A 15402-nucleotide genomic window follows, 5' to 3' on the forward strand; every position below is an offset into this window, starting at 1 on the left:
TGACATCACACAGACATGGGTTTGGAGCGTGATTACACAGCTCCTTCTAAGTGCCATGTCCTCTAAGTAAATGACAATAAGAACACTTATCCTGCAAGGCAATGGGAATTACAGATTTAAGAAGCTGATACATGTAAGATGGCTATCCCAGTATCTAGGGCCTACTGGGCACTGCATGTATGCCTCCTGTTCTTCCTCTATCCAGAGACTCCTCTACACACACACACACACACACACACACACTCCTACCTGTACGCATGAACACTATAATTCCAGACTCCAAAAGGATAGAAGTTCAGGCTCATGAATATAAAATTAAATTATAGGACCCCAAATTGCAGAACCTTAAAGCTTGGAGAGAGCCTTAGCAGTATAGAATTTCAGGTTTAAACATGAGGAAATGAGGAAAAAGGTTTATCATATCTGTCCCAATGGCAAAAAGTATTTTAGTTACAATGACTGTATTAAATCCCAGGGATCCTGACTCTAATTTGACTGTCCTGTTCACAGAAGAATCTAGAGAGAGTTTACGCCACTGACGTCAACTGACAAGGACCAGACATGGTAAGTGACTTTTCCAACATCCGGCAGAGAATTCACGTCAGGGCCCAGATCTCCTGACATCAACAGCGCTCTACAGAATAGTCGGTATTGCCCCTCAAATTTTCTTCTCCCATAGGGACAAGAGTTCTGCATAACAGAAATGCACTGCTCTGGAATGTTAGAGAGTACAGACTTATTTGGAGATGACATGGAAGGTGCCCTCTCTCTTCTACTTTACACCTCATCAATTACCCATCAAATTTTGGCCAAAAAGCTACCTTCATAAGCCACTCCTGGTTTCTCCAACCCAAAATGAAAATTTTCTCTTCTGACTGACAATGACAATCTTATCCACCCATGCTAGAATCTCATTACATCCATTTTCATCTTATTTTCAAATGCCTGGGTCCTATCTAATCGACTAGACTGGCTCATTCTTTGAGGAAACAGATAATCTCTCCTGCTTCCTTCGTATCTTCTACATCCTTAGCACAGGGCTGATACGTAAGACGCTCTCAAGAACTACCTACGGCTTATGTGAAGCTTTGAATGTTCCTTTCCATATGGATGGATTCGTTCATTTATCCACTGTCCTCCTAGAATGTGAATTCTACCAAGCCAAGGACTTGCTTATTTGTTCACCTCCCTATGCTCAGTGCCTTCTAAAGCAGTGCTCAGTATAGGGTAGGTACTCAATTAATAACAATTAAATAAATGACTACATAAATGAATAATTATTCAGCCCCTTCTAAGTGGCCTGTAGTGATCTTAGTACTTACTTTTACCTGTAATGCTCTGAATTTCTGGTTTACCCATCTTCCTCCCCTAGAGAGTGAGTCATTGATTGAGAGAAGAAACTGGCCATTGGGAAAATGATTGATAAGTGATTTTTGAATAAATGAATAATAAAGGAGCTACCGAACTCTACATCTATTCTCCAGACACATATTCTATGCCTAAGGAGAGAGGCCCATCAACATACGATGACAGTAATGGGTAAGTTCTATAATACAGATCAATGAAAAGGGATTATGAAAATACAGAGGAAGACCTTCTTAGCCTTACCTGAGCTTGTCAACGAGAACATGTCACATGACTTCTGTTAAGCAAAATAAAACTTGTTTCAAAAAACCCTTTGCTCGCTGAATGACGAAGAAGACGATGAGAGCAGAGAGAGACAAATTTCCCTACGTAGAGCTGTACTCACCCTCAGCCACATCATCATCCACGGTTAACTTAAGGCTTTTTCCTCTCCGCACCACCCGGACGGTGTGCCATTCATTGTCATTGAGCTTCTGCCCCGCGTACAGGGTCTCAGGTCCTTTGCCTAAGGACGATGATAAGTGCCGAAGTTAGAATCAATTCTGAAAGCAGTGATCATGATATCAGAAATGTCAAAGCCACACTGGTGCACAGGACCCAGTAGCATTCGAGGAATCATATGTGTGCCCCACCACCAAAGCCCATCCCAGTTTCACTGCCCCAACAAGTGTTCCACGATTGTCCCCAAATGCAAAAGTCTCAACTCATATGGACATTGGCAAAGCAGTGAAAGAAATAAGTGCCCTCCTTGTCTACAGAAAGTTCTAAAATGCCAAGGGCAGTAAATGAACATTTATAAGCAACAGCAGTCAGCCGTCATTTTGTTTCTCAAAATCTTAGATTTCAGATGAATTTCTTGAAGATATAGGAAATTCATCATTCATTTTTAGAATCATTTGGTCACGTAGGCATAATACACCAGTCTGGCTTTTGGAGAGCATCCATCAATTGGATGAGAAAAGAGTTTCTGTAATATATACTTTTAACTTGATATTGCCATAAACCCATGGTCCTACCAGACTTCAGCACCCATAGAAATCACAACAGTAATCACCACAATAATAATGTTGAGGTCTAAACCCCATAAGTAATGCTCCTGAAGGGAATGTGAGGGGCCCCAGACTTATCTCATTGTTCATCATCCTCCAAAAAGCTCTAAAGATCTAAAAAATGAAAAAATGTAAAATGCCAAAATTGAGCCCTTTTAGGTCAAAAGAATGTTCAGTAAAAAGTGCTACCAGATGAAGGAGTAAACCAAGTTGTCTCAAAAGATCCATGATCACCGTGCTCAAGAGGCTGTTCAGATGTACCCTAAGAAAATCAGGGTCAATGAGGAATTACTGTATTTAGGGGCAGAAGCTGGCAAGATAAACACTGAGGCATTAAAAGAATTTGGTTAGTAATGGGGGAAAAATGTCATGTTTTGCTCACCGTTGAACTGAAATGTAAATTTAAAAGACACAGAAGATTGCATAGAAGCAGAGAACTTAGACCAAGTTCGCTGCGTGGATAGCTGAGCCCATGCAGAAAGATCCCACGTGAGTCTTCCTGGATTAATTAGTCACTATGTAGAAAGCCTATCTCTCGAAATAACGTGGGGAAAAAAAAGATGAAATATGTAACTGGCCAATATATCCCTATGATATTATGCATCTGAAATACTTAAGAATACACTTGGATCCAACATATAGGAACACAGTAGGTGCTTTAATGAGCCCTCACCGAACAACTGATGTCTACGTAGGTATTTATTTCTTTGGAAACCATCAACTAAGGTCAATACATTTTTATCTAACTAATTTTGAAAGCTCTATTATATAGTTTTCACTGGCCACTCCACCTCCTCCCCTCCAAGATTCCAAAACAGTATTGAATACATTAAGGGAAGAAAATTTAAAAAACAGCATCACTTGGGTAAATATTTTTTTAAACTAGGTAATTTTAAACTGTACCCTTTAATTCTGAGTTATTAGTGTTGCTACTGAATGCTCGTTATAAGAGTAATGATGGGGTGCCTGGGTGGCTCAGTCAGCTTAGCAGCCAACTCTTGATTTTGGCTCAGGTCACTCAGCAAAGTTTCAGGATTTTCTCTCTCCCTCTGCGTCTGCCCTGACTCACTCTCTCTCTCTAAAATACATAAATACATCTTTTTTAAAAAGGATAATGATAGCAGTTCACATTTGGGAAAATTTTCTTCTTGAAACATAAAGATTTTCAAAGTAAAAAGGTCTCTTTTAAATACAATGTATCCAACGGGTCATTTGTATTTATTTTTTTTTCAGAATGTACCTAGATCTCAAGTGCAGCAAATTCACAAGAATCCTGAGAAATCAATAAAGAAACTTAAAGTGGCCCAAATGGACCCAAAATTGGGTATGACGTCATGAGATCAATGACCCTTAGGAGCAAAAAAAAAAAAAAAAATTGATGATAAACCATTTTATATTCAATTTTAGCTGTTCTGTGTGAGTATGCCTGTCTTAATATTATCTAAAGCATATACATTATGATAGAATCTTTCCTACATCTCCCCTCAGTAGATAGCATTGTTCATTATCTCATTAAATTCAGGTCTAAGATGGATGTAACGGTCGCCTTTACAACAGCAAACCGCGCAGGCATGGAGAGAAAATGGGCCACATGACGCGGGTGCTTCGGAGCAAGAACAGATGTTCTCAGAAGAAACAAATCTGCCTTTGTTTTTGTGTGTGTGTGTTCTTATCCTCTTTATTCTACATGCAAATGCTTCAATAAGAGAGAGGAAAGTAGAGAAAGACGTAGAAAACACTGGCTATGGAGGCAGCACTGTGACAAAGACAGGCTAGTTACACACTGATAGGCGGCATCTGCTCTTTAGGCAATGTTTATGCATCACTTAATTTTAACGATTGGGGACAAAATGAGAGGGAGAAATACTAACACCAACACGGTCACAGTTAGCGATATGGCCACCATAGTGTCATACCGGTCATTGGTGTAAAAACGAGCTTTGCACTCAACCCAGTGTGTTTTAAATAAGCGGACATTTTGCAGGTACTTGGAATTTTCTTGTGTCAAAATCAAACAAAAATATATAACTGTCCTTTTGACTCTAAAACTTTAGGATGTGATGGTCTACGACCAAATGTGTGGAAAAAGACCCGAAATCCCTCGTGCCCTACCGCTTGGCTACAGTTGCTGCCTCCAGCCCCAATAATTCTCATGACTCTGCCAGGAGAGGGGGAAAAAAAATCCATACCCATCTCATTAAAATGGTAGGGAAATGAATATTATTCATATTCATTTTCAAACAATAAATACAGAAATCCCAGTGAGCTTCCAAAAAAGTCTCAGCTTCCAGAAGTGGAGAGTCAATGGCATTTATCTTTAATCAAGCCAAAAGGTCAATGCATCCCTACCAGAGAGAAAGTGATGTTTAAACTCAGCTGGAAATGTAGGCAAACAGAGGGCAAGAACAAATCTAATTTGTAGCCTAAGCCTAAAACAGGGTCGATAAGTAATACAAGATGTAGATACGAGGCGAAAGTTAAAACATACAAACCGTTACATTTTCAAAGAAGGGAGATTTCGTCTAGGGAAGACTTCCCTGGCTGATTCAAGCACAAAGCCAGTGAAGCAACATCAGTAAAACAATGAATGTGACGGTAAGGATTAGACAAGGAGGAGAAACTTTTTTTTTTTTTTAAGTTGGAATTTAAAATGGAACTGATGGGAATTTAATTTAAAAAAAATTTTTTTAATACCCTCAAAGCCATTAATTTTCCTCCATTGTCCTTTTTCTTTTTTGTAGCTGGGAGAAATGTGTTCTGTGATTAGGTACATATTGGATGTACGTATTAGAGGCATGCTTCCTTTTACAGTTTAAGTAGTAAATATTGATCACACACACAAAAAGAAATCAACATTTGATTCCTTTTAGGCTGCTTAGATCATCACTGTTTGATCTAAATACAGGAAACTAATAACTTATCTGACACCCCATAGTTGAGTTTCCCAAGTAACGACCTCCATGACCCGAGTAAAGAAGCAAAATCACAGTTGAAGATTTCCGGGACGCAGAGGTCTGTAGAAGTGAATGCTCAATTGTTTACTATCATAGGAAAAAGAGCCTTTAATGAATCCTTTGGGCGATACCACCGAAATTCCCCCTCTTGACCTAGTCTCACTGCAAACTCACTTAGTATATCATCTCTTAGTTAAGACTTGTCTCACCAAAGATGATCTAATTCTCTAACGAACGTGGAAAAAGAATGAGGCATCACGGATGAAAAATACAAGATTATCTTCTTGACCTATCCTACGATAACCCTGTGGAAGGCCTATTTCTTTAAGAAGCCAGAACTAAGAGTAAAATCAAAGTGAAAAGTTAGGGGGAAAGCATTGAGAGAGAAATCATTGCTGACTGCTTGGAGGAAGATGACACTCAGACATTAGGAGACTGTTCCCTCTGGGGTACAGGTAATAGGAGTGCGTGGGGAAAAAATCCGTATTTGGGTATCACTAAAGGCACACACCTTCACGAGGTAGACTTTGGATCTTGATGATTTTGAGCCTATTTAGTTGATTCCTTTTTATTTTTTGTTGTTGCTTTTTGGTACACTCTTCACAGTACATGAATTTGTTATCCCCTCCAGGAGCAACATAACCAGCACAACTCTAAGACGCCCCGTTATGCATTAGTTTGTCAATAAATTTCCAAAAACCTGCCCAAACCAACTAAACCAGACGGTTTTGCTCATACACAGGGAGTAGAAAGTCCTTCCATCTGCCACAAAGTATTATCTCCAGAAGTGGGAGGGTAAGACTGGAAACTTACTTTGCTTGGGGGCAGAGGGGCAGGGATTAAGGACACACTATCTATACCATAATCACTTTGCTTTACCTGAACACCTTTCTATTTGTGCAGGAGAGAGAAAGAAACCATACCTTGATTTCCCTCCGAACAATGTTTCACATGAATCAAAATTTCTACAATGCATAAAAAAATATGAAATCCATTCCCGCAGGAAGGTAGAGCAAAAGGCATGTGATTAGACGTCTAAATGGCATGATAAATAAATACTGGAAATGACTGCGTTAGGTTGAAAGAACACCAAAAATATTTAAAAAGAGAAAACTTACCTTCATTTCCACCAGCACCCCAGGTTAGGCCGGCTGAGCTAGACAAACATTTTACTAAGCTTAGGGCACCGTGTATTTTATCAGTCTTCCTCCCCCGAGAGAGTCGATTAGGCAAATAAAAGCAGGGGTGAGTAGGGGAGTGGGAGTATAGACTAAGGAGGGTGACAGAGAAATAGGAAAGAAGCATCTCATTTTCTGTCTAAAGCAATTTCAGGTTCTGGTTGTTTTCTTCAGGTTGACAACCCAACAGAGAATAAGAAGTGTTTTGTTTTTATAAACTCATTTTTTTTTCTCAAAAGCATTCATCTCCTTCGAAAAAAAATTAAATCGTTTACTTATAGAGGCACTTTGGTGAAACACCTCACAGAGGTCCTTCCACTCTCACTGGAGTCCTCAAGTCTCAGAAAGGGCTGTCACTTCCAACAACAGACATGAACGTAGGAAGTTTTCTGGAAGTCTTCTGTTAAGAAGTCTCCCAGTGAGGTGTGTGAGAAAGACAAGTGACCCAGTTATTCAAGCTGAGTACATGTATCCTCCTGGAAACCCTGCTTCTCGTTAAAACCCACCAAAAACACCATCAGTAATTATTGGGCTTGAGTGAGTAAATGGCCTATCGAGCCTGCTACATGCAACATATCCACTCTGGGCTGCCATCCCTTTTCCTTGGGCTCATCCTCCACTCTGCTAACAGAGCACTGTTGCTAACCTCTGGCAGCGTATCACAGAGACTATCGAGTCCTACACTGAACAGACATTAACTGAGCACCAACAAGGGATCAGGCACCACGCCAGGGTAGAAGATGGAGAGCATATAAGACAGACAAGGTCCCCCTGCCCTTACAAAGCTTACCGCCTGGTTGGGAGAGGGGAAAGAGGAAGGACAATACCCAAACGAAAGACCATGAGATCATGGGGTTGGGTTCTACGAAGAAAATGAAACAGTGATATGACGTAAAGTAATGTGGGCGGAGAGTGGGAATGGAGGGTGGGCTACTTTATAGAGAGTCTCAGCAAGGCCTCTCTAAGGAGACTTCTCCACTCTTGCCCTGGGTACCTGGCTGGATGGAGAGCTCCTAAGTGAGGTGGTCAGAGCAGGCTTTTCTGCAGAGGTGCACTGAGAGAGAGCCAAACATGCAGATATCTGCAGTGCTGGGAAGAGCAAGAGCAGAAGCCCAGAATACACGCGGCATGTTAGAGGACCAATGACAACAAAAAACCATGCTGTGGCTAGAGCTGGTGCCACAAATGTGGTAGGAGAGAAGGTGGTAGGAGAGAAGGTGGAGGAGTAAAAGCAGAGACCAGATCACAAGAGGACCAAAAGGGCTCTTCTAAATGCAACTGGGAGCCATTGGGAGGGGTCAGGTGAAGATCCTATGTTTTAACTTAAGTTTTAAAAATCATTCTGGTTACTATGGGTGCCATGGTCCCAAAAAGGCCAATAATGGAAACAAGGAGATCTCGGGGAAGCTGCTAAAGGCAGGAAATGTCGGTGACTTGGTCTAGGGAGGTAGCAGGAGAAATGGAGGTGATGAGACTTGGGATGCGTGTTAGAGGTGAGGTCAACAAGATTTGAGATCGGTTTGGAAGGTGGCCTAGGAGCAGGAGAGGAATCCGTGGTGACAGTTAGATTCAGTCTGAGAATGCAGGTGGTAGAAGCACTCTTGACTGAGAAGGCAGAGGTTCCAGAAAATGTAAGACATGCCTGATCCTACCAGCCAGGGGAGCTTGCTTCTGTTCCCTGCACCCTTCCTACCCAGGCTCAACCACACTTAGCACCAACTCCTGGCAGCTTCCTACTGCTCAGAGCGTGGCTCAAAGTTCACTGATTGCATGATTTTCTCAGCATGGTGTTAATCTTCACCTTGGGCCACTACTGCCTACTGAGGACACAGGGTTACTAGGTTCCTGCTGTCCTTCTTGCCCTCCCCTCCCTCCCTTCCTCCCCTCCCCTTCCTTTCTTCCTTCCTTCCTCCCTCCCTTCTTTCCTTCCTCCCTTCTTTCCTTCCTCTCTTTCCTTCCTTCCTTTCTTCTTTCCCACCCTCTATCCCTTCCTCGCTCCCTTTCTCTCTTTATTCTTGCATGCTTTCAGTTATGTGCTCTGGCCCCTGCTTGGGATTGGAACAAGATGTGTGCCTAACATTACAAAGCAAACCCCAGCAGCCCATTCAGTTGGATCTCTAAATTGTGATCACAGTATAAAATGAACCCTCTCATCTCGGCTAGGGGAATAGCATCTCAATTTTGAAATGGAATGAATCCAGGGCAGATATCTCTCCAAAGGAACAAATGACTCCACAAAAGATGAGAAAGAATCCTGCCCCCAATTTACTGCCAAATCTCTACCTTAAGTCATAAATTCACAGCATTGCTTAGGAGTGGTGAGCTGAGGACAGTCTCAAGATTTCTTGTGATAATCTCTCTCCATGAAGCCACTTTTCAAGAGATGAGGGCAATTTGCTCAGGGATAGGCAGAAAAATGTTTTTGTAGATATTGATTCCACTCTTGTTTTAAAAAAACAAAACTTTCTAAACTGTACTGATACTTTCCCTACTGTTATCAATGATATAATTAATACAAATCAGGCTTCCTTTGATGATTTAAAACATTATGGTGCCTTAGGGTCTTTCTGACTATGTGACTTTATTGTTTAGCACCAAAGACACAGATTGGAAGATTTTGGCAACTAGCTAAAGCGATCTGAACCAAGATATGCACTAGAAGCCGCTCCCCTAACATCCCCGTAATCAATGCCTATTTAAGCCTGTTTCCTTGTGAATTGACTCTTTGGTAATAAAAAGCACAATAAAAAAATGCCCAATTATGAGTTGAAAGATATAGTTAATTAATCCTAATAATTAATATTTTCCTGTAAACAGGAATTAAGGAAGGCATAACACATCTTCCATTATGCCTCTTCCATAGACTTCCCCAACTTTTCTACCTCCACCTACCCCTTCCCAGCCCCCAACCCTCCCAGCTGGGAGCGTGCGCCTGTCCAGTAACTCAGCTGTGTTTGTCCTCTGTAAATCATCGCTCTGTCCCTGCTGTTACAGATAGACATATACACATGCTTATATCCACTGCCTCCACGTCTGCGCCCTTTGAGGGAAAACATGCTACCTTTATAATCCCCAGCCACTCAGCAGAGTACCTTACACAAGGAGATGCTCAACATACTGGGGGGGAAAAAAACTAGTAGAAGAATAAATAGAATTAAATAGGTTGCATATCAAATTAGTAAGCAGGCGGAGGGAGGGAGAAGAAATGCAGGGGGAGCAGGAGAGAGCTGCAGACTGTATTCAGCAATAGAATAAACTGGACCAATTTGGGAAGATAGTACAGTAATAAATACATATAACCAAATTAATAAAATTGGATGAAAAAATAAATGACAGAGTAAATTTATTGAGGGTGGAGGAAGAAAAAGAAGAGGGAGTAGAAGAGGTTTGCATGTTGCGTTTTGGTAGCTGAGTGAATTAGGTGCTAATTCCTAATTCATCTTGGAGCTAAAAGACACCAGGCAGCAGATATAAATAGAGACACTACTTTTCATTTCAAATATATTTTTTTTTTCCAGCCAGAAAAAAAAAAAAAAAAGAAAGAAAGAAATACAGTTTTCTGAGAAACTGCTACGAGGGTGAAAGCAACATTGATAAAAAGATACCAGTTACTCTGCACACATGATCTTTGGTTTCCCGATATGAAGCTGATATGGTTTCCCTCAGCTTTGCCAAGAAAGAGGCAGCACCAAGTGCCACAACGTGCCAAGGTCACGCAGCTACGGAACACAGCCCCCAGTCTGTGCGAAATCTCCCTGCTTCGCTTTGCTCTCACGGCTTCAACACGGTTATACCCCCGGGCTGACCGAGCCTAGAGATGGGAGGAGGAACAAGGGGCGGGCACGTAAGAACGTGGGAGAAGTAGGAGAGTGCAATGAAATAATAAACAGAAAATCTAATTTGGGGGATCAATGAAAAGTAGGACCTGATTTCACTTTTTTTTTTTTTAATTTATCTGTAAGACAAGGGTCAAGCCCCAACCTACCAATAAAGCCAAAAGAAGGTAAAAGTTTCTACTAGAGATGAAAGTGGAGGGTAAATAGATCATGTCTGTGTGCCCCTCCAGCAGACACTCTGGGCCCTGCGTCATGTTCCCTGCAGCAGTGGGCCGTTGTTGGCTCACACACAGCCCGACAGTCCCCATCTCAAGCGGGGCCAACTCTTTCGGCCTTCTCTCAAGTCAGGGGTGTCTTCACTGCCTGCATGCAAGAGCAACCAAGCAGTGGAAGGAAAGTGATGGGGCTGTCAAACAATGGGAGGAACAAAGCTAACAGATTAATTCCCTGAAATCTGTCATCGGACTGGACCATTCTTGGAGGCATGCATTACCACACCCTCCATCTCCCCCACATCCGCTTGACCCACAGCAGAAAACTTTACAATGGATACTCCCATTGGTGTTTCTTCCTTCACGGCTCACCCTCTCTGCTCCTTCACTCCCACTTTTGGGGATCCCTCCCAAATAAACCACCTGACCCGAGTCCTTGTCTCAGGCTCTACTTTCAAGGGAACTCAGACTAAGATGACACACAGCACCTGATCATTTCCTCCTTAGTAACTCAAACATTACGACCACCCTGTGAAGTAGGGAATACCAATGCTTATGATAAAATCCAGAAAGGTTAGTGACTTTCCCAAGGTCACAGGCTATTAAATCATAAAACTGAATCAGGAATCCAGGCTTTGCAGATGGAACTCCAACAGACAGAGCTCTCCCCACGAACCTCTAGCTGCCTAAAGTCTATGAAGTCCAAAAGGAACAGAAGACAGTGGTCTGCTATCACCATTAGTGGTAGACGTGGGGGCTATGGTTGAAAATTACCAAATAACGACCAAACTCTTGAGGTTTTGAGGAAGTACATAGGTCTCTGAGGGAATTCACCAGGCCCTCCGCCATGAGGATCCGTAGGACCCATAAGGACCATGGAGGGTTTCTGAGAAGGTGAGATCACCATCGCTCTTAATTAGCTTAGGTTTCTTCAAGACAGAAAGTAAGAGATAAGGTCTCCATACCCAGAGTCCCTTCAGGCTCTATGTTGCTAAATTCCCCCCCTATCTCAGACGGGGAACTTTATTTTAGATAGAAAGATACAGTCACTAAGTTTTAAAGGTATCCCGAGACAAAGAGCTCTGTGAAATGGCTTTTCTGCATTAAACCCCCACATGTGCAGCACCTCCTTTCCACAACAGAAAGTACTAAATCTGAGGCAAGAATGGAAAAGGAGTGATATTTCTAGCCCATCTCCTTGAGATGATAATTACAAGGTCTATGGGCTTACGAGATTGATGGCATTAGCTGATCACCCGCTGTGAACAGAGGCAGCTACCACACAGGACACTCTTATCACCTGGGTGTACCCTTTTATCCTCTTAACATCTGCTTTGTGCACCGGTGGGATCCAGGAGGCTAGATTAGCAGGACAATCACTCTAGGCTGGCCCGAGTTCACTAAGATGATGATCCTCTCCCTTTTAAAATAATATGTATGTAGGTTCGAAAATATGAGAAATTATAGCTCTCCATCGCACTAGAAATATCAACTCTTTATGGTACCCACTAAAATAAAACTTGCAAGACAAGCACATAGAGGAAAAAATTAAAACCAGAGCATTAATAAAAATAGATCCAGGATATTTTAATTCAAATGTATTTGTCTCCCTTGAACTAAGACTTGAAGGCAACTGGTTCCTTACCAAGTGTGGCCTTGGGCAAGGCAGGCGTGAGCGGCTACCTTGGCAAATATGACTAATTTCCATGTGCTGTCTTTACAACTTTGTGCAATGGTTTGGATATAGCAGGGAAGTGAATTTCATACTGCTGACTGCTTTATCCATGCACCCTGAATTCCTGATAAAGTTGGGGGCATCAAGCAGAAGGAAACTGTTCCTAATATACAGGGTGAAATCACCACCCCTCTTCCAAGCTATATAAAGGAAGAGGAGTTTAACTGAAAAGTCCAAGACCTACTATAAAGGCATTGTGGACATTTCTGAGGGTGCAAAGATGAAAAAGACACAAGGAGCTCACAGTCTGCTAAAAGTGGCGCACAAATAAAAACTAATTGGGTGGGAGAAAGGGGTACAGAAGTGTGCAATGGACACCCTGCTTGTGGTATACCTAGTCTACCTGGAAGTCTGAGTTATTAATTATTCTCTTGCTTCCTATTTTCATGCAGGACTACATAGATCCTATAAGCCAGGGACCAACACCTTCATTTCTGTGCCCTTCACAACTCCAAATACCACTGTCCTCGGTATGCAAAGTGAATTCTCAAAGTTGAAGAGTAAATGACTATGTTTCTTATTCTTTTCATACTTGCATTAGACTTGGCTAATAACAGCAAATATGCATATTTGACTTACCAGACAGCAGCCACTGGACACCATTTTGAGTGCTTCACCTATATTAATTAGTTTAATACTCACACCAATCCCATAATGTTGTCATGATTACAGTATATGTTGACAAAATATGCTGTCCCTTTCTATCAGCCTTTTCCTAATAGGTCCATCCTTCCTGGAGAATTATATTTCCTGTCCCATTAGGTCAGGCTCTTTGTGTGACTTGCTTCATTGCCAAAGATATGAGCAGAAGTGGCCTGGGCCACTTGGGAAGTTTCAAAGCCATACCTCTCTCTTCCCTTTGCTACAAAATCCAAGAGGTGACAGATGAGGGCTGTTTCTTCAGCCAGGGTCCAGAAAAGAAGAGAACATGAAGCAGAGCTGCAGAGGAACCATGACGAACCTTAACGTGAGCAGAAAGTAAAGCTCTGTTCTTTACGGTCACTAAGATTGCAGGGGGGCACCTGCTCCTGTGCATAACTGAGCGGAGCTAACGGATACACAGGTCCTATTCATATCCATACTTTACCCTTGAGAAAACAGAGGCAGAAAAAGGTTCAGTCAGTTTTTCAAGGTCACATATGTAGTAACTGCTGGGATTTGAATTGGGGCAGTCTGGTTCCATCTGGGCCTTAACTACCACACTACACAGCCTGTATTGGCTAAGGGATGAACCAAAGACGGCTAAGAGATACAAAGATAAAGCCTCATAGTGAAATATTCTACACATGCCCAACACACACAAAAACTATATAAATCTATTAAACCAATGAGTTAGCTAAATGCAATGAACATGCCTTTAATTTCCAGGTGGACAGAAGATAAAGGCAAAGAAGGAAAAGAAGGCAAAATAAAATGGGAGAAGACAGAAACATACAGAGAAAATGACAGGGGAACAAAACAGATTTTTAAAAATCTCAATATTTGTCAAATTGCTCAAGGCAAATCTCTCTCCTAGCAAAATAAAACTCAAGATCTTTATCTGAAAATGCTGCCAGAACACAGAACAAATAAAAGTGTTTAGAAGCATTATTTTGAGCGTTATCTGGCTTTTTCCACTTTAATAAAATGAACTCTTCTATTTGTGAACTAGAGAGGATGGTAAGTGGCACATTTCACCCAGGGGGATGCCACCCACATGCATGCAACAGTCCTGTCATTTTAACTTTCAGATGTTCCAGAGCTGCTAAGGAGTAATCGAGGCCCATGGTTCCCACATTTTAACCCTGATAAAAAGCACCTGTGGATAATGCTAAGAATTCAGATTCTAGAATTCTAGACTTTGTGTCTTTGGCCAACCTTTCCTTCTTTCCTCAACTCTGTTTCGTATTTTGATTTTTCCCAGGTTATGTCCCATGTTTCTTTTATCTTCCCCACCCTCTCCTCCAGTGTCTCTCTTCAGGTCATCCTCCTCCGGTTCCTCAAGCTGTGAAGCTGACAGTCATCCTGGACTCTTCCTTCTCTCTCACTTCCTGCATCCAAACCACAGCTGGGGCAGGCAGTTCGGTCCCCCAGGTGAGGCCTGGATCTGCAGACAGCAGGCTTTGGGTTCCTCCTCCAATTTTACAGAGAAAAAGCCCCTGAGACTCAGAGGGTTGAAGCAATGCAAATGACGGCCTTTAAGGTGAAAGTGACAGAAACAGATTCAAACCCTTATCTCTGTGACCATAAAGCAGTGTTTTATCCACACACCTCAACTTTTTCATGAGCCAAATATTTGTATTAGTCCATACATCAGCACTTGAGATCAATACTGGAAGCTAATAAAAGAATATCATTTATAGATCATTGATAACTATTTATGATTTTTAAATAATATACCCTTATCAACAACTGTTTTGCAAAGAAGTGGTTTTAAAGACATTCTCTCAAGATAATTCATTTTTGTTTCTTTTTATACATTACTGGGAATTTTTTTCCCATTCTGATATATTTGGCAGATTTTTAGGTATCAACCCCACTTGGAAAAAAATGATTTCAAATGCATAATTCAGTAAGCTTATTATTTCTTCTTTCCAAACCTTTCATGTCTGGTATATGGGCAGGTCTGAATCACTCCTCAGGGCCCCCACGGATGGCGACAGAGGCTCAGTGAGAAGACAGGAAGCATTCAGAGTCAGAGACAGGGCTGCTGAAGATCACAGGGAAGACTGGGAGAATCAGGGCCAAGACTGTTGGAGGCTGGTGATAAGTTCGCTGGGGAGGGAGGAGGAAATGGTGTTCTGAATTAGGAGGGACTTGGGAGAGCTTACGTGGTGGTTCCATGCTTGAAGGATGGAGCTTTGTGGCCCTTGTCAATGTGGGGTAATTCAAGAGGACAAATCCACACACTGCCTCCAGAGCTGTATACACTAACTTGGCCCCTCACTGTACTGTCTACTCAGATAACCTTCTACCTCCAACCCAACATCAGTCCACTGTGGCTACAAGACAACCTCCTAGTTCCCTCCATTCTCTGACCCAGAAGCAAACTCTTTCAGGTAGTCTAAGACTCTAAATGAGGCTTCCTTCCATA

The 15402-nt window shown here is 41.9% G+C and overlaps 1 protein-coding gene across 5 annotated transcripts in view; it reads right to left on the reverse strand.

The window, feature by feature from the left end:
* NRXN3 (neurexin 3) overlaps positions 1 to 15402 on the reverse strand; it is a 1447337-nt gene that overhangs the window by 797535 nt on the left and 634400 nt on the right. For all 5 annotated transcript variants that reach the window (XM_040641595.1, XM_040641594.1, XM_040641597.1 and 2 more), the window contains one exon: positions 1751 to 1870. In XM_040641595.1, the coding sequence (XP_040497529.1) occupies positions 1751 to 1870 (120 nt within the window). The remainder of the gene's footprint in view (positions 1 to 1750; positions 1871 to 15402) is intronic.

This window comes from Ursus maritimus, unplaced genomic scaffold, assembly GCF_017311325.1.
Source record: "Ursus maritimus isolate PB19 unplaced genomic scaffold, ASM1731132v1 scaffold_25, whole genome shotgun sequence".
In the NCBI taxonomy this organism is placed as follows: domain Eukaryota; kingdom Metazoa; phylum Chordata; class Mammalia; order Carnivora; family Ursidae; genus Ursus; species Ursus maritimus.